The sequence below is a fragment of the Chlorocebus sabaeus genome, unplaced genomic scaffold (genome assembly GCF_047675955.1).
Source record: "Chlorocebus sabaeus isolate Y175 unplaced genomic scaffold, mChlSab1.0.hap1 unalloc_scaffold_956, whole genome shotgun sequence".
In the NCBI taxonomy this organism is placed as follows: Eukaryota; Metazoa; Chordata; class Mammalia; order Primates; family Cercopithecidae; genus Chlorocebus; species Chlorocebus sabaeus.
The window spans coordinates 1-18,567 of NW_027328321.1; the positions used below are offsets into that span (position 1 = coordinate 1).

At 54.4% G+C, this 18,567-nt stretch overlaps 1 protein-coding gene across 1 annotated transcript; it reads left to right on the forward strand.

The window, feature by feature from the left end:
* The first annotated feature begins 10 nt into the window (after positions 1–10).
* Positions 11–8,255, forward strand: LOC140711405 (SH3 domain and tetratricopeptide repeat-containing protein 1-like). The gene is made up of 2 exons (XM_073014353.1): positions 11–1,350; positions 6,500–8,255. Exons 1-2 carry the CDS (start codon positions 1,336–1,338, stop codon positions 6,752–6,754), a joined length of 270 nt encoding a protein of 89 aa, XP_072870454.1. The 5' UTR covers positions 11–1,335; the 3' UTR covers positions 6,755–8,255.
* Positions 8,256–18,567: the final 10,312 nt, after the last annotated feature.

An 18,567-nucleotide genomic window follows, 5' to 3' on the forward strand; every position in this document is an offset into this window, starting at 1 on the left:
CATCCATTCACCTGTTCATCCATCCATCATCCATCCTTCCATCATCCATCTACCTATTGATCCTTCCATTCATCCATCCTCTCACCCATCCATCCATTCACCGTTCGTCCATCCATCAATCATTCATCCATCCACCCACCCACCAATCTACCTATTAATGCATCCCTCCATTCATCTATCTGTCCATTTGTTTATCCATACATTCGTCTATCCACCATCTATCCATCCCCATGTACATACATCATCTACCCTCCACCCATCCATACATTATCTACCCACGCATACATACATCCAGACATACACACATCATTCCACCCACCCATCCATCCACCCATCCACCCACCCACCCGTCCGTCCATCCATCCACCCGTCCGTCCATCCATCCCAGCATTAATCTATCCACACACCCATCCATCCATCCATGTGTCTACATCTCCTCATCCATTCATCCATCCATCCACTCATTCCTAAGCCACTGCTGAGCACCTGTTGTGTGCCTTTTCCCTCCCTCCAACTGGTTCCCTCACATCCTCCCCCGGTGGCCAGCATCTTCTCCCTGAGGGCAGAGGCACGGCCCCTCACAGTGCACAGCACTTGCTGGTATACAGTACATGCTCAAATAATGTGACCACTCAGTTAACACACAGAAGAACTTGCTCCAAGCGACACGTGGCACATCTCCTTACAAAAGGAATCTATCACAGTGGCTGTTTTCAGAGGCTTTCCCAAACACAGTGTGATCTGGAACAAATTGTGAAGTCCACGAGCCTGGTGAAGCTTTCATTATTGAGCACCTGCTGCACACCTCCTTGAGCTGAGGAGAGGGATCAAGAGCTCATGGCCAAGAGGGGACCAGGCCCACCCACAAACACTGAAACACTGCTGATGTGGCAGGCATGTGACAACGCAGAAAGGAGCCAGAGGCTGGGCTCCCAGCAATCTGGGGGCCACGGAGACTGGTTTGAGTGCAGGGGGAGTGGGCTAGGGCTAGCCCTGGTGGTAGGATTCACAGGTGTCGGGCTCCTGGGCTGCAGCTGCTCAGTCACCTCCTGGCACTCAGGAGCATCAGTTCATTGTCCTCATGCCAGTGGTGGGGGCAGCCCTCATGCACAGGGTCTGAAAAATGCTCAAGTGTACCTGTAGTGTGTGAGGGGAAGGAGCCTGGCAAAGGTGCGCGTAGCCACCTCGCTAGGTGTGGGTCTTGAGGGAACTTCTGTCTCCTTTCAGGTGGCACAGAATGTGGACCTGTACACAGGCAACCTCAACCTGGGGCTGGAGCTGTTTGAGGCAGCTGGAGACATCTTCTTCAATGGGGCCTGGGAGCGGGAGGAAGGCATGTCCTTCTACTGGGTGAGCTGGCCTGTGGGCTGATGTGGGTGGGCCTCAGTGGGGCACCTGGAGGGCCGAGACACAGGTGTGGCAGGGTAGAGGCCTCCCAAATGGAGGCAGGGCCACCCATGCACATGATGAGTTTCCAAGTGGTCTCACCGGGAATGATATTGACCATGCCCCTGCCTGGGACAAACGCTCGGGGCCTGGACGTGACAATGGCTCTACCCTTGTACCTGATGACCTCAAGCAACCATGAGTGGGAAGTCCTGTCCCCATCTTCCAGATGAGGAAACTGAGGCTCAGAGAGGCACAGGGACATGTCAAAGGCCACACAGCATATCAGTGGGAGGCCCAGGTCTGCATGCACCCCGAAGTGGGACGGCTTCTCCCTTCCTCTGAGCTCACGGTGTGGCTCAGCCCTGGGCACAGATCAATGTGGTGTTTTTAGAGCAGAGAGGAGTGCTGGCTCCCCCCAGTCAGACCTCCGGTGCCCAGGTGGGAGAGGCTGGTCTGAGGCTATCGGGTGTAGCTGGATGGGCCTCAGGTGACTCTTCAGCCCCCAACTTGGATGTCTGAACTGTGTGTTATCCCAGAGCACAGAGCTGTGTCGAGGTGCAGGGATAGCTGGGGTGTGGGAAGCTCCAAGCACGTGTTTGAGCTCTGAGGAGGGCGCTGGGCAAGGTGGGTGCTGCGAAAAAACTGACCCCACCTGCCTGTGTGGTAGGACCGGGCCCTGCCCCGGCAGTGACTACGGACAACCGCAAGGTGGAGCTGCAGCTACAGCTGTGCAACAAGCTGGTGTCACTGCTGGCCACACTGGAGGAGCCCCAGGAAGACTTGGAGTTTGCCTACATGGCCCTAGCACTCAGGATCACTCTGGGCAAGTCCCCTGAGCCCCCGCCCTGCCAGGACCCACACTTTGCCAGAGCCCAGCCTCCAGGTCTGCAGGGCAGGAGCTGAAACAGCTGCTGGATTTTCCTGGTCTCCTGTCCAGGCAGGCAGATCTGCCCAACTGGCTTCCCCGTCCGTCTGTGGGGCACAGCCCGAGGTCTCTCACGCAGTGCAGAGTTCCCTGCCTGACTGAGCTCTGCTTCCTCTGCCTGTTCCCGCTGCTGACCACAGGGGCCGCCCAGTGTGCCCTCTGCCTTCCAGACATGCCAGGCATCTCGTTGGTCCCTGTATGTGCCAGGCTGAGTGGCACATTCCCTTTCTCTTGTGCCCTTCCCACCCTCATCAACCACACGACTCTCTGGCTGATAAAATCCCAGTTCCCCTTCCAGCAGTCTGCCCCTTAAGGCCGGGCATCCCCTGGTGCTGTGCCAGGGTCGTCTGTCCCCCTCCAGAGACAGGGAACCCTAGGCAGGCCACATGCCCCAGCGCCTTGTGCCCCGTGGCCCAGTACACAGTAGGTGTGCAGCTGACTCCCCAAGGTAGGGGGCTCTGATCATGACACACCCAGGAGGAGTCGGATGTCACATCTGTGGGTTGCCTGGAGCCGGGGAGCCCGGGAGCACCTGGACTGCATGGCTTTTGGGCTCCCCTGGTTAAAACCAGTGAGCAAAGGCAGGTGGCTATGTGTAGACACAGAGCTGGGCCATCCAAGTCCGACTTTGCCAAAGCCTCTCAGTAGACAGGGGCAGGCCTTACTAGTTCTGCTTTGCAGATGGGAAAGTGAGTCTGGGAACCTGGAAGGGAACGGCCAGAGCTGCCCAGGTGACCACAGGTGCCTGGAGACAAGCCAGGTGTGCTGCCTGGGATCTGTATACCTGCTCCTGAGGGGCATGTGCCCTCCCTGTCCCAGGGAGCCACATCCTCACACCTGCCCCTTTGGCCTGCACCCCAGGGGACCGGCTGAACGAGCGCGTGGCCTACCACCGGCTGGCCGCCCTGCACCACCGGCTGGCCGCCCTGCACCACCGGCTGGCCGCCCTGCACCACCGGCTGGGCCATGGCAAGCTGGCGGAGCACTTCTACCTCAAGGCCATTTAGCTCTGTAACTCGCCGCTGGAGTTCAACGAGGAGACCCTCTACTACGTGAAGGTGTACCTGGTGCTCCGTGACATCATCTCCTACGACCTGAAGGTGGGTGGGAGGGGCAGGGCTCGGGGTGTTCCCAGCCCCCTTGGAGTGGGATCTCCACCCGGACCCCAGAGGCCTGGGTTCCAGCCTTTCTTAGGAATGGCCCAGTGGCCTCCCTGGAGCTCTACACCCAGCTGGAGGAGCCGGCAAGGTTAGCAGGTAAAACCCAGCTCCCCAGATGGCCAGGCCCCACCCTCAAGAACTCAGTCTCAGCCAGGGAGGCTGACACATGAGTGGGTAATGGTGGCCTCTGGGTAAAGAAGGGGGATTGTAGTCAGGGGGCCCTCCTGGAGGAGGTGACACCAAAGCTGAGTCTTGACAGTCAAGTGTCAAGGTGAATTTAACAAAGAAAACAGGGTCGGGAGAGTGACATTTCAGAGGACGGCATCATCCTCACATTGAATCCACGTTGCAAGATCCAACCGAAATCCTGGCGCCTCCTCTAGGAAGCCTGCCCAGGGTGCCAGCCTGCACTGAGCAACTCCTTCCTGGAGTCCCGAGACACCTTGAATCTTCACATCACCCAGGAAGGGTGGGGTGGTACCAGTGTCTTACCATTGGGTTCACAGACAGGGAAACCCCAGCTCAGGGCAGGTGCAGTGGGGCGGGGCCCCAGCCAGCCAGGCTGAGGCCTTGTTAGGTCGGGTGTGTCTCGAGGGGAGGTGCTGTGCTCCCTCTGCCCCCAGCCCTGCAGGGGTGGAGAGCTGGGATTGGCGGACTGAGATCTGTGGTGTCTCCACCCATCTGCCCAGCGGGCACCGCCCCTCCTTAGCATCACACCAGCCTCGTGTCAGTGCTCCTTACGGGCTGAGGTGCCAGGGCACTCCAGTCCAGGGGCCGAGATCTTGGGGGCCTTAGAACAACATGAGGAGCTGGGGCAGCCCTAAGACCCTGCCCCGTATACTCCACCGCAGGCCTGGGGCTGCCCGGGAGGCCCCCACCCAGTACTGGCGACACCTGGTGGTCAGACGTGGTTTCTGTGGCCTCCCAAGTCCCAGCCAGATAGGGAGGTGCCAAGTATCAGGCCCAGGGGGACGCTGCTCACCGCTAAGGGGCTCGACTGAGACCCAGGGGGACGGACCTCCCAGAAGAGGCCTTTATCTGTCTTGGTCAAGCCTGCCGCCCACTCCGCCTGTCCAGGAGAAAGGAAAGCGCCAAGTAATACCTGAGAGGCCAAAGTCCATGGTTGGGGTCGAGGGACAGAGGCCTCCTTCACCTCCTTCCCATGCACAGCCCTCCTTCCCATGCACAGCCTTCCTTCCCATGCACAGCCCTCCTTCCCATGCACAACCCTCCTTCCCATGCACAGCCCTCCTTCCCATGCACAGCCCTCCTTCCCATGCACAACCCTCCTTCCCATGCACAGCCCTCCTTCCCATGCACAGCCCTCCTTCCCATGCACAGCCTTCCTTCCCATGCACAGCCTTCCTTCCCATGCACAGCCCTCCTTCCCATGCACAGCCCTCCTTCCCATGCACAGCCCTCCTTCCCATGCACAGCCCTCCTTCCCATGCACAGCCCTCCTTCCCATGCACAGCCCTCTGGGCCTCATCGTGACTATGCTGTCAGTGCAGGCCAGCTTCCCACAGGGAGGCCCCCTTGGAATTCCCCAAGGGCGGCTGTCTTTCCAAGGCTACACCCTGCTCCTTGTATAGGAGGCTCTGGACCCAGGGCCCAGAGGAGTGGGAGAAAAAGCCAGGCTGGATGGGACCTGGAAGGCTGGCAGAGAAGCAGGGGTAAATGGGCATCTTTGCCAATTGCCTCTAAAATGGGGTCCCCTTTAGTCTACACATGAGAGTGAGCCCTGGAATAGTGTGGATTAGGTGTTTACTGGCTCACGCTGTCACTCACTAGCTGCTGCACACACTACAGGCACATGGAAATGCACACGCAAATGCACACAGGCACAGGCACAGGCACACACAGGCGCACACGCACAGACATGCGCACGCAGACATGCACACACAGGCATGCACACAGGCACACACACAGGGACATGCACGCACAGGAACACAAACACGCACATTCACATGCACAGGCACACGCAGAGACATATGTATTGGCTGGCTCCTTCCTGTTTAGTTGGGAAGCCCCCACCCCTTCAGGAAGCCTTTGCCTTCCACCCCCGGCTGAGTCTGGGGCCTCCTGGGCTTCCCTCTACCACAGCCCGGGCCACCCTGCGTGGTCAGTGTTCACTCCCAGGACCCTCAGACTGGAAGCAAGGACGTTAGGCTCAACCATGCACCCAGCACAGAGTCCAGTGTTCGGTTGGGCCAGGGGGCATTGGATGAGCAGTGGCAGTGACTCGGGGCCTTCTCACGCCCCTGCTCCGTGTGTGGGGCGGGGCAGTGAAGGAATGGACTGCTGCATGTTGGACTTTGTCATTGGCCCTGGGAGCCATCTTGAGATGGTAAAGAGGGACAGGCCAGGCATGGGTCTTAGAGAGGTCCTTTGGGTGACCCCATGTGGAGGAGGTGCCTGGGGAGAAGCCGGGTGGGGGATGGGAGGGTCAAGGAGGAGGTCTGGGAGATGGCATCCCAACCCAGGGATGGTGAGTTTGAGCCAAAGACGCATTGAAAATGGGAGTGGATGTCTGGGGAGTCACACTCCGTCAATATTTCAGGGAACATTGCCAGAGAGGACACCTGTGAGATGGTTTTGTACCTGGCCTGGCCCGTGGAGGGCCTGGAAATGGTTAGCATGGACAGGGGCCAGAGGGGAGCCTGGGTCACTCAACACCATGCCCCTGCTGTGGCTTGGAGCCACGGGTCCTGCATGGAACTCTCAGAGCAGGCAAGATCTGCCCTGACCTCAGCCCATGGGGAAAGCAGCCACTGCCTGCAGAGAGAGTGGCACTGGGGCAGGAGGCTTGGGGTGAGTGGGGTGTAGGGGCAGTCAGGAAGGCTTCCGGGGGTGTCAGGGTCATCCCCACCTCCTGCAGCTGAGACCACAGCAGTGTCACAGGCTTCGGGGCTCATGGGGTGAGCCAGCATCGGATGGACATGTGGAATGACCTGGAGACAGGAACGGCCTCTGGGAAGACAGGCTCCGAGTCCCCCTTTTGCTGACCATGACCTGTCCCCTTCAGGACCCGTTTGATGCAGCCGGGTACTACCAGCTGGCACTGGCAGCCGCCGTGGACCTGGGCAACAAGGCACAGCTGAAGATCTACACGCGGCCAGCCACCATCTCCCACAACTTCCTCCTGGACTGCGAGAAGTCGCTCTTCTTCTACCAGAAGGCCAGGACCTTCGCCACAGAGCTCAGCGTCCACAGGGTCAACCTACCTCCTCTGCCACTCTGCGGGTGGACCCCCTGGTTGGCCTCCAGCCACCCTCGCTGAGGACAGTATCTGAGGGGGAGTGGGTTTTGTGCAAGGAGGATGATCTCCTGCCTCTCCTGGTGTCTCCCGTAGCTCATTTTCTGGGTAATGGAAGCATAAAAGCAGGGTTCAAATAGCAATAAATTTTTTTTTTTTTTTTTGCAAAAACATACCGAAGTCCCCATGGCATCCTTCCCTGTGTGCTTCCTGGGCTGTGTCTAGGGGACAGCTGCTTCCCTGGTGGCAGCCCTCTGATCTTGGGGATGAGAAGGACCGTGAGTCCAACAGACCTGGGCCAGGTCACCATGAGCCTTGGTTTCCTCGGCGGCCAGAGTGGAGATGGTGATTGAACTCTGGGCAGCTCCCTGCTCTCCCTGCTCAGAGTTCTTGCGGTAGGTCTCGTGCCACCCTTGCCTTTAACCTTCAGGCCACTGTGCCCGGATGTGGGAGCTGCTAGTGTCCCTGTTCGCCATTGAAGAACTAGAGGCACAGAGAGGTTAGGTATCTGGCCCACCGTCACACAGCAGGTAGAGGCAGACACGCAGAGCCCAGTACACTGACCACCACACCACCCTGCCAGCCTGCAGCCAGGAAGGTGTCCCCCATTAGGACCCAAGGTCAGCTCCTGGACCTCTCTCGTGGTGTCAGGAGAGCCGCAGGCCAGTGAGGGTGGCCCCGGGGATCCCTCACTCAGTGTCCTTTGCTCCCAGACTTGGTTGGGCCGAGCCTGGCCAGTCCCACCTCTGGCCACTGGTCAGCCCTGCGGGAAGTGAGATGCAGGGATCTTCGCCTGTGTAGACGCTGCTACCCTGTATTGAAAGCCTTATCTGGGCTGCCCCCCAGCTGTCCCCACCCACACCCTCCCCTTCCGGACCCCGGCCCTCATCCCAGTCCCAGGAATCCCAGGTTTTCTTTCTTGGAATCTCTTGGCCCCAGGGAATACAGTTCACACGGTCTCTTTGCCAGTTTACGCAAGGAAACTGACGTTCAGAGACTGTGGGTGTCCCACGTGATTGTCACACTGCACTCTCCCAGACCCCTCTTTTAAACACTTTAAATGAGGTGATTTTCACATCGCATGCAATTAACTCTTTCAACGCAAATAATGTGGTGGCATTTGTACATTCACAGTGCTGTGCAACCACCCACACCATCTAGTTTCAAAATGTATTCATCTCCCCAGAAGAAACCTCCCATCCTCACTAAGCAGTTACCCCTCCTTGGTATCCCCCAAGCCCCTCGTTTAATGGAAGGGGAAGCTGAGGTCCGGAGAGAGACTTGCCAGTGGGCAGCGCTCTGATAATAAGGAATCAGGCACCCATCTGCTGCTTCAGCCCTGGGTTGGTTTTCCACCCAGCAGAGGTGACAGAGCCAGGAGGTTCTGGGAGCGCCACAGGTGTCACTGGTTCAGTCCTGGGTTGGTTTTCCACCCAGCAGAGGTGACAGAGCCAGGAGGTTCTGGGACCCCATGCTTGCAGCCAGAGCCCTACCCTAAGCCTCCCCACCAGGGGGCAGCAGAGAGCTTTCCAGAACCGGCCGGGGGGCTGGCGGGAAGCAGCGGGTCAGAGCTGCTGACAAACCTCACGTGGACCCCAGATCGCTGTCTCTGTGGGTTGGGTTTGGGAATTGGAGGGGAGGCCGCATGATTGGAAACGTGAAGACAGCACGGCCTGGCTGGAGCAGCCGGAAGCGCCGTCACGTTGAGTGAGGACACAGACCTCCTGCCCGCTGGGCCGGGCCTGCAGCCATTCTTCTCGGGGTGGGGCCCGTAGGTCCGGGTTGCTCTTTGTCCCTGACCTGCTTCAGAGTCCGGGAGGCTTTGGAACTCTGCCTCCCCATCTACGCCCACCCTGGCTGGTGCCATGAGGGGCCTGGATCCTGGGATCCTGTTCCTCTTGGGCAGCAGAGTCTGGGGGACCAGAGGAGATGAGGGGTCTTCAAGCCCCACATTCAAACCCCAGCCCACCACTGACAGTCTGGGGGTTCGGGATGAGGGAGTTGATGTCTCTGAGCCCCAGTTTTGTCACCACTAAAATGAGGCCGATATAATGGGGCAGAGTGCCAGCCCCCGGGCTAACAGAGGCCTGTTTCCTACTGACAATACCTCTTACTCCTAGGAACAGCTCCAACAACCACACACTAGGGAACACTCAACCCAGGCCAACTTGTCAGAGGCACGTGAACCAGAGCGACTCCATCTTGAATGGGGGCTGGGTAAAGGGAGGCTGAGACCTGCTGGGCCGCATTCCCAGGAGGCTGGGTATTCTTAGTCACAGGATGAGATAGGAGGTCGGTACAAGATACAGGTCATAAAGACCTTCCTGATAAAGCGGGTTGCAGTAAAGTCGGCCAAAGCCCACCAAACCCAAGATGGCCACGAGAGTGACCTCTGATTGTCCTCACGGCTCATTATGTGCTAATTATAACGCATTAGCTACTACATGACACTCCCACCAGCACCGCGACAGTTTACAGATGCCATGGCAACATCTGGAGGTTTCCCTACATGGTCTCAGACGGGAGGACAGAAACTCTCATTTCTGGGAATTGCCCACCCCTTTCCTAGAACACTCATGAATAGTCCAACCCTTGTTTAGCATATGATCAAGAAATAACCATGAAAATGGGCAACCAGCGACCTTTGGTGCCTCTCTGCCTGTGGAGCAGCCATTCTTTCTTTTCTTTTCTTTTCTTTTCTTTTTTTTTTTTTTGAGATGGAGTCTCGCTCTGTTGGCCGAACTGGAATGCAGTGGCGTGATCTTGGCTCACTACAACCTCCACCTCCTGGGTTCAAGCGATTCTCCTGCCTCAGCCTTCCTAGTAGCTGGGATTATAGACACCTGCCACCACGCCCAGTTAATCTTTTGTATTTTAGTGGCGACAGGGTTTTGCCATGTTGGACCAGGCTGGTCTCGAACTTCTCACGTCAGGTGATCCACCTGCCTCGGCATCCCAAAGTTATAGGATTCCAGGAGTGAGCCGCTGCGCCCGGCCAGAGTAGCCATGCTTTTATTCCTTTTCTTTCCTAATAAACTTGCTTTCACTTTATGGACTCGCCCGGAATTCTTTCTTCTGTGAGATCCAAGAAACCTCTCTTGGGGTCTGGATCGGAACCACTTTCCAGTAACAAACTTGCTTAACCTCTCAGACCCTTCGTCTCTTCATCTGTAACCAAAGACAAAGCCTCCCCCGAGGTTCCAAAAGTGTGGAGAGAACGCATGGGAAACGAGGGGCACAGAGTTGGTGTGCAGAACCAATATCACAGACTGGGTGTCAAGCCACTGTCATACTGGAAGTAATCTCATGCTCTCCCCCAAGTTATGAGGAACAATATCACAGGGGAGTGTGTACCTTCTCTGGTGGTGGGAGTAATATCATCATCTCTATCTTTAGATGACAGGAACGATGTCACAGGGTGGGTGTACACCCCGTGTTTTTGGAAGCAATGTCATTCTCTCTTCTTCTAGGTTTTACGATTTACATCACAGGCGGGATGTACACCCCTTGTTATATTGGATGGAGTCTCATCCTCTTTCAACCTGTATCTTTAGAACAATATCCCATGGCGGTTGTATATCTCTTCAATATTGGTAGTAATACCATCTTCTCCTTTCCTGGATATAAGAAACAATATCACAGGAGGGTGTACACCCCTTGCAATGTTGGTAGTAATATCACCTATCCCCTGTGGTTATTAAGGACAAAATCCCAGGGTGGCTGTACGGTTCCTACGTTATTGGGAGTAATAACATCCATTCACCCCCTGGATATCAGGAACCATATCACAGAAGAGTTGTCCACCCCCTTCGATATTGTCAGTCATGTCATCTTCTTCCTGCCTGGATATTAGGAACGATACCCCAGGGTTGGGGGCGGTGTACACCCACTGCGATATCGAAAGTAAAATCAGCCTCTTTCCCGCTGGATATTAGGCACTATATCACAGGTGTGTGTGCACCTTCTGGGATATTGGGAGCACTATCAGCCTCCACCCCGCTGCATATTAGGAACAACATACAGGGGGCAGGGTGGTCACACCCCCTGCGATATTGAGACCAATATTCTTCTCTTTCCCCTGTACATTAGGAACTACATCACACGGGTCTGTACACCGTCAGAGATACTGGGATTCATGTTATCCTTTCCCCAACTGAATGCCAAAAATGATATCACAGAAGGGTGTACACCCCCTGCAATATGGCCAGTAACATCATCGTCTGTACCTTTGGATACTAGGAACAACATCACAGAGGATGTGTACACTCCCCTGCAATATTGGGCATAATGTTATCCTCTCTTCCCCTGGATATTAGAAACGATATCCCTGGTGGAGGGAGGTGGAGTACCTTAAGAACAACATCACTGGGTGGGTGTACTCCTCCTGCAATATTGGGTGTAGTATCATCCTCTATTGCCTAAGATACTAAGAATAATATCACAGAAGGGGTGTACAGCCACAGCCCCTGCGTTATTGGGAGTAATAGCGTCTTCTCCCACTCTAGATATAAGGAACAATATTCCAGGGATTGTGTACATCCCTTGCTATATTGGGCATAATGTCATCGTCACCCAACGTGGATATTGGGTGCAGTGTCTCAGGGGGGGTGTACACCTTCTTCGATATTGGGAGTAATATCATCCTCTTCCCTCAGGTTCGTAGGCTAAATATCGAAGGGGTTTTACAACTTGTGCGATATGGGCAATAATATCCTCCTATCCCCACCTGGATGTTAGGAACTATATCACAGGCGGCTGTACACTTCTTGGCATGTTGGGAGTCTTATCATCCTCTCCCATCTTGGATATTATGAAAAATATTAGAAATGAGGTGTACACCCGCTGAGATATTGAGAGAAATATTATGCTCTCCTCTTCGGGATATTAGGAACAATATCGCAGGAAATGTGTACAAACCCTGCGATATTGGGAGTAATATTCTCTTCCTTTGAATATAAGAAACACTATCACAGGAGGATGTACCCCCCCGTGATACTAAGAGTCATATCATGTTATTCGGAACAAAAGCAGAGTGGGTGTGTAAAACCCCTGCGATATTGCCACTAGTATTATCTTGTCCATCCCAGGATATAAGGAACAATATCAAAAGGGGATGTACATCCCTGTGATATTGGGGATGATATCTTCCTCTCCCCGGCTGGCTATTAGTAATATCTTCCTCTCCCCGACTGGATGTGAGGGAAAATATCAAAATGGAGGTCCACGCACCTTGTGATACTGGGAGTAATATCATCCTCTCGCACCCTGGATAGAAGGAATAAAAGGACCGAAAGGATGTAAAAACACTGTGGTAGATTCAATTATGTCATCCTCTACCCTCTGGTTATTAGGAACAACATCATAGAGGAATGTACACTTTCTGCGATATTGGGAGTAAAATCAACTTCTCCACACCGGATATCAGGAAGAAGTCCATTAATTATTAATATTAATAACTATAATAAAATTAATAATAATCATTGTCATTAATAATGACAATAAAGATACTAAATATTAATACCGATTAAAAATTGTAATATTAGCATTAATAATTAATAACATTATTAATAATAAAATATGATATCAACAATTAATGTTACTTAAATCAATACTAAGCGATACTGGCAAAAAAAATTACCAATTAATATTAATAAATGACATAATTATTAAAAATTAATTTCTGACATCCATCATCTATTTAAAATCATCATCAATATTAATAGTAAAATATTAATTGATAGTATTACGGATAATTATTAAAATTGATTCTTCATATTTAATAAATAATTATACCATTGTTTCCTGAGCAATGCACTGAAGATGCACACCCGTCAGTGAAATAGTTCATTATTTGCAGAGGAGGAGACGATTCTACTCACAATATTCTAAATAGGCTGTGAGACCACCATGGCTCCCAATAGCCAAGGGGGGGAGAGGGGGTGGCTATTGGTCCCCACCTCGCGGGGGGTGGCTCACCCCCCTGCGAGGTGGCTCCCAATAGCCAAGGGGGGGAGAGGGGGGTGGCTATTGGTCCCCACCTCGCGGGGGGTGGCTCACCCCCCTGCGAGGTGGCTCCCAATAGCCAAGGGGGGGAGAGGGGGTGGCTATTGGTCCCCACCTCGCGGGGGGTGGCTCACCCCCCTGCGAGGTGGCTCCCAATAGCCAAGGGGGGGAGAGGGGGTGGCTATTGGTCCCCACCTCGCGGGGGGTGGCTCACCCCCCTGCGAGGTGGCTCCCAATAGCCAAGGGGGGGAGAGGGGGTGGCTATTGGTCCCCACCTCGCGGGGGGTGGCTCACCCCCCTGCGAGGTGGCTCCCAATAGCCAAGGGGGGGGAGAGGGGGTGGCTATTGGTCCCCACCTCGCGGGGGGTGGCTCACCCCCCTGCGAGGTGGCTCCCAATAGCCAAGGGGGGGAGAGGGGGGTGGCTATTGGTCCCCACCTCGCGGGGGGTGGCTCACCCCCCTGCGAGGTGGCTCCCAATAGCCAAGGGGGGGGAGAGGGGGTGGCTATTGGTCCCCACCTCGCGGGGGGTGGCTCACCCCCCTGCGAGGTGGCTCCCAATAGCCAAGGGGGGGAGAGGGGGGTGGCTATTGGTCCCCACCTCGCGGGGGGTGGCTCACCCCCCTGCGAGGTGGCTCCCAATAGCCAAGGGGGGGAGAGGGGGTGGCTATTGGTCCCCACCTCGCGGGGGGTGGCTCACCCCCCTGCGAGGTGGCTCCCAATAGCCAAGGGGGGGAGAGGGGGTGGCTATTGGTCCCCACCTCGCGGGGGGTGGCTCACCCCCCTGCGAGGTGGCTCCCAATAGCCAAGGGGGGGAGAGGGGGTGGCTATTGGTCCCCACCTCGCGGGGGGTGGCTCACCCCCCTGCGAGGTGGCTCCCAATAGCCAAGGGGGGGAGAGGGGGTGGCTATTGGTCCCCACCTCGCGGGGGGTGGCTCACCCCCCTGCGAGGTGGCTCCCAATAGCCAAGGGGGGGAGAGGGGTGGCTATTGGTCCCCACCTCGCGGGGGGTGGCTCACCCCCCTGCGAGGTGGCTCCCAATAGCCAAGGGGGGGGAGAGGGGGTGGCTATTGGTCCCCACCTCGCGGGGGGTGGCTCACCCCCCTGCGAGGTGGCTCCCAATAGCCAAGGGGGGGAGAGGGGGTGGCTATTGGTCCCCACCTCGCGGGGGGTGGCTCACCCCCCTGCGAGGTGGCTCCCAATAGCCAAGGGGGGGAGAGGGGGTGGCTATTGGTCCCCACCTCGCGGGGGGTGGCTCACCCCCCTGCGAGGTGGCTCCCAATAGCCAAGGGGGGGAGAGGGGGTGGCTATTGGTCCCCACCTCGCGGGGGGTGGCTCACCCCCCTGCGAGGTGGCTCCCAATAGCCAAGGGGGGGAGAGGGGGGTGGCTATTGGTCCCCACCTCGCGGGGGGTGGCTCACCCCCCTGCGAGGTGGCTCCCAATAGCCAAGGGGGGGAGAGGGGGTGGCTATTGGTCCCCACCTCGCGGGGGGTGGCTCACCCCCCTGCGAGGTGGCTCCCAATAGCCAAGGGGGGGGAGAGGGGGTGGCTATTGGTCCCCACCTCGCGGGGGGTGGCTCACCCCCCTGCGAGGTGGCTCCCAATAGCCAAGGGGGGGAGAGGGGGTGGCTATTGGTCCCCACCTCGCGGGGGGTGGCTCACCCCCCTGCGAGGTGGCTCCCAATAGCCAAGGGGGGGAGAGGGGGTGGCTATTGGTCCCCACCTCGCGGGGGGTGGCTCACCCCCCTGCGAGGTGGCTCCCAATAGCCAAGGGGGGGAGAGGGGGTGGCTATTGGTCCCCACCTCGCGGGGGGTGGCTCACCCCCCTGCGAGGTGGCTCCCAATAGCCAAGGGGGGGAGAGGGGGTGGCTATTGGTCCCCACCTCGCGGGGGGTGGCTCACCCCCCTGCGAGGTGGCTCCCAATAGCCAAGGGGGGGAGAGGGGGTGGCTATTGGTCCCCACCTCGCGGGGGGTGGCTCACCCCCCTGCGAGGTGGCTCCCAATAGCCAAGGGGGGGAGAGGGGGTGGCTATTGGTCCCCACCTCGCGGGGGGTGGCTCACCCCCCTGCGAGGTGGCTCCCAATAGCCAAGGGGGGGAGAGGGGGGTGGCTATTGGTCCCCACCTCGCGGGGGGTGGCTCACCCCCCTGCGAGGTGGCTCCCAATAGCCAAGGGGGGGAGAGGGGGTGGCTATTGGTCCCCACCTCGCGGGGGGTGGCTCACCCCCCTGCGAGGTGGCTCCCAATAGCCAAGGGGGGGAGAGGGGGTGGCTATTGGTCCCCACCTCGCGGGGGGAGCCTCCACTTCGGCCCCCCGGAGCTGGTGCTGCCTGTGCTCCACTTGATGTGAATGTTGAGTGTGAGGGATCCACACGGCTGCTTGACCCTGCATCTCCTTCCTTCTTGTTGCTGAGGCCAGTTCTGTTCTCTCTTTCTCCACCTGAGCTGCACTTGAAGCCAAGACGAAGGGTGAGAAGTGGTTGCTACGAAGGACCCTCCTGCAGCGAACTGGAAGTAATATCATGCTCTCCTCCACAAGTTATGAGAAACAATATCACAGGGGGTGTGTACCTTCTCCGGTACTGGGAGTAGTATCATCATCTCTTCCTTTAGATGACAGGAACAATATCACAGGGTGGGTGTACATCTCGTGTGTTTTTGGAAGCAATGTAATTCTCTCTTCTTCTAGGTTTTACGATTCATATCACAGGCGGGGTGTACACACCTTGTTATATTGGATGGAATCTCATCCTCTTTCAACCTGTATCTTTGGAACAATATACCATGGGGGTTGTATATCCCTTCAAAATTGGTACTAATACCATCTTCTCCTTTCCTGGATGTGAGGAACAATATCACAGGAGGGGTGTATACCCCTTGCAATGTTGGTAGTAATATCACCTCTCCCCTGTTGTTATTGAGGACAAAATCCCAGGGTGGCTGTACGGTTCCTACTTTATTGGGAGTAATATCATCCATTCACCCCCTGGATAAGAGGAACCATGTCATGGAAGAGGTGTCCACCCCCTTCGATACTATCAGCCATGTTATCTTCTTCCCGCCTGGATATTAGGAACGATACCCCGGGGTTGGGGGCGGTGTACACCCACTGCGATATCGAAAGTGAAATCGCCTCTTTCCCACAGGATATTAGGAACTATATCACAGGTGTGTGTGCACCTCCTGGGATATTGGGAGTACTATCACCCTCCACCCCGCTGCATATTAGGAACAATATACAGGGGGCAGGGTAGTTATACCCCCTGGGATATTAAGAGCAATATTCTTCTCTTTCCCCTGTACATTAGGAACTACATCACACGGGTCTGTACACCTTCAGTGATATTGGGATTCATGTTATCGTCTCCCCCATTGAATGTCAAAAACAATATCACAGAAGGGTGTACACCCCCTGCGATATGGCCAGTAATATGATCGTCTCTACCTTTGGATACTAGGAACAACATCACAGAAGATGTGACACTGCCCCGCGATACTGGACATAATGTTATCCTCTCTTCCCCTGGATATTAGAAACGATATCCCTGGTGGTGAAAGGTGGAGTACATTAAGAACAACATCACTGGGTGGGTGTACACCCACTGCGATATTGGGTGTAGTATCATCGTCTCTTGCCTAGGATATTCAGAACAGTATCACAGGAGGGGTGTACAGCCACAGTCCCTGCGTTATTGGGAGTAATAGCATCTTCTCCCCCTCTCTATATAAGGAACAATATCTCAGTGTGGGTGTACATCCCCTGAGATATTGGGCATAGTGTCATCATCTCCCAAAGTGGATATTGGGCATAGTGTCACAGGGGGGTGTCCGCCTTCTTCGATATTGGGAGCAATATCATCCTCTCCCCTCAGGATTATAGGCAAAATATCGAAGGGGTTTTACAACTCGAGCGGTATGGGCAGTAACATCATCCTCTCCCCACCCAGATGTTAGGAACTAAATCACAGGCGGCTGTACACTTCTTGCGATATTGGGAGTCATATCATCCTCTCCCATCGTGGATATTAAGAACAATATTACAAAGTAGGTGTACACCCCCTACGATATTGAGAGAAATACTATGCCCTCCCCTTCGGGACACTAGGAACAATATCGCAGGAGGTGTGTACACCCTCTGCGATATTGGGAGTCATAGCATCCTCTCCCCCTGAATATAAGAAACAATATCACAGGAGGATATACAACCCCTGTGATATTGAGAGTCATATCATTTTCTTTCCCTCTGGATATTCAGAACAATATCACAGTGGGTGTGTACACCCCGAGCGATATTGCCACTGGTATCGTCGTCTCCCTCCCAGGATATAGGAAACAATATCACAAGGCGGTGTACACCCCCTACAATATTGGGAGTAATGTCTTTCTCTTCCCTGCTGGCTATGAGGAACAATGTCACAGAAGAAGTGTGCACCCCCTGCTCTATAGGGGGTGATATCGTCTCCATCCCTGAATATTTGGAAAAATATCACTAGGCAGTGAACACTTCCTGCAATGTTGAGACTAATCCTCTCGCCCCCTGGATATTAGGAATCATATCACAGGGGTGGTGTACACCCACTGTGAAATCGGCAGAACTATCATCCTGTCCACCGTTGCGTCTTAGGGACACTATCACGGGGGAGGTCTACACCCCCTGCAATATTGAGAGTCATATCATGCTTTCCTACCCAGGATATAAGAAACAAGAAGACCGAGGGGATACACACCCACTGCGATAGTTTCAATAACGTTATCCTATATCCCCTGGCTATTAGGAATAACATCATAGAGGGGTGTACACTTTATTCGATGTTGGGAGTAATATCATCCTCTCCCCGCCGGATATCAGGAACAAGTTTATTAATTATTAATATTAATAAATATAATAAGAATTAATAATAATAATTGATATTAATAATCATAGTAAAGATAGTAAAAATTGATACTGGTTAAAAATGTTAATGATTAATATTAATAATTAATAGTAATATCTATTATTAATAATAAAATAATGATATCAGCAATTAATGTGGCTTAAATCATTACTAAGAGATGTTGGTAATAAAATAATGATTCATATTAAGAACTAATAATATTGTTAAATGACATTAAAATTAATAATTAATTTTAAGCGTGTATAATCATATATGTAAAATAGTTCCTCAAAATTAATAACGGTATCTTATTAATTAATAGTGTCATTGATAATTATTAAAACCAATCATTGATGTTTAATACCTAATCATATTATTACACAATACTGCAAGGGGTGTACACGTACATGAGATGTCGTTTCTAATATACAGGAACTGATATCATGACATTAGTTTTAACATCGCAGTAGGTGTACACTGACGCTGTGACATTAATCCTAATATCCAGGGGGAAAGAGGAATACATGACCCCCAACATAACAATAAATGGACAGTAACTTGCAAATATTGCTTCTAATATGCACGGAAGAAGCGCAGGATACTATTCTCCATATTTCAGGGAGGATACAGCTCTTCTGTGATATGGTTCCTAGTATCCGGAGGGGGAGAGGATGATAATAATTCCAGTATCGCAGGCTGTGTTCACCCGCCCTGTGATATTGTTATTAATAAGCTGAAAGGGAGAGGATGATATGACTCCCCATAGAGCAGGAGGGGTAAACCCAGCCTGGGATAGTGTTTTCTAATATCCATGGAGGGGAGAGCCTGACGACCAATAGCCACACCCTCTCCCCCCCTTGGCTATTGGGGGCCACCTCGCGGGGGGTGAGCCACCCCCCGCGAGGTGGGGACCAATAGCCACCCCCTCTCCCCCCCTTGGCTATTGGGAGCCACCTCGCAGGG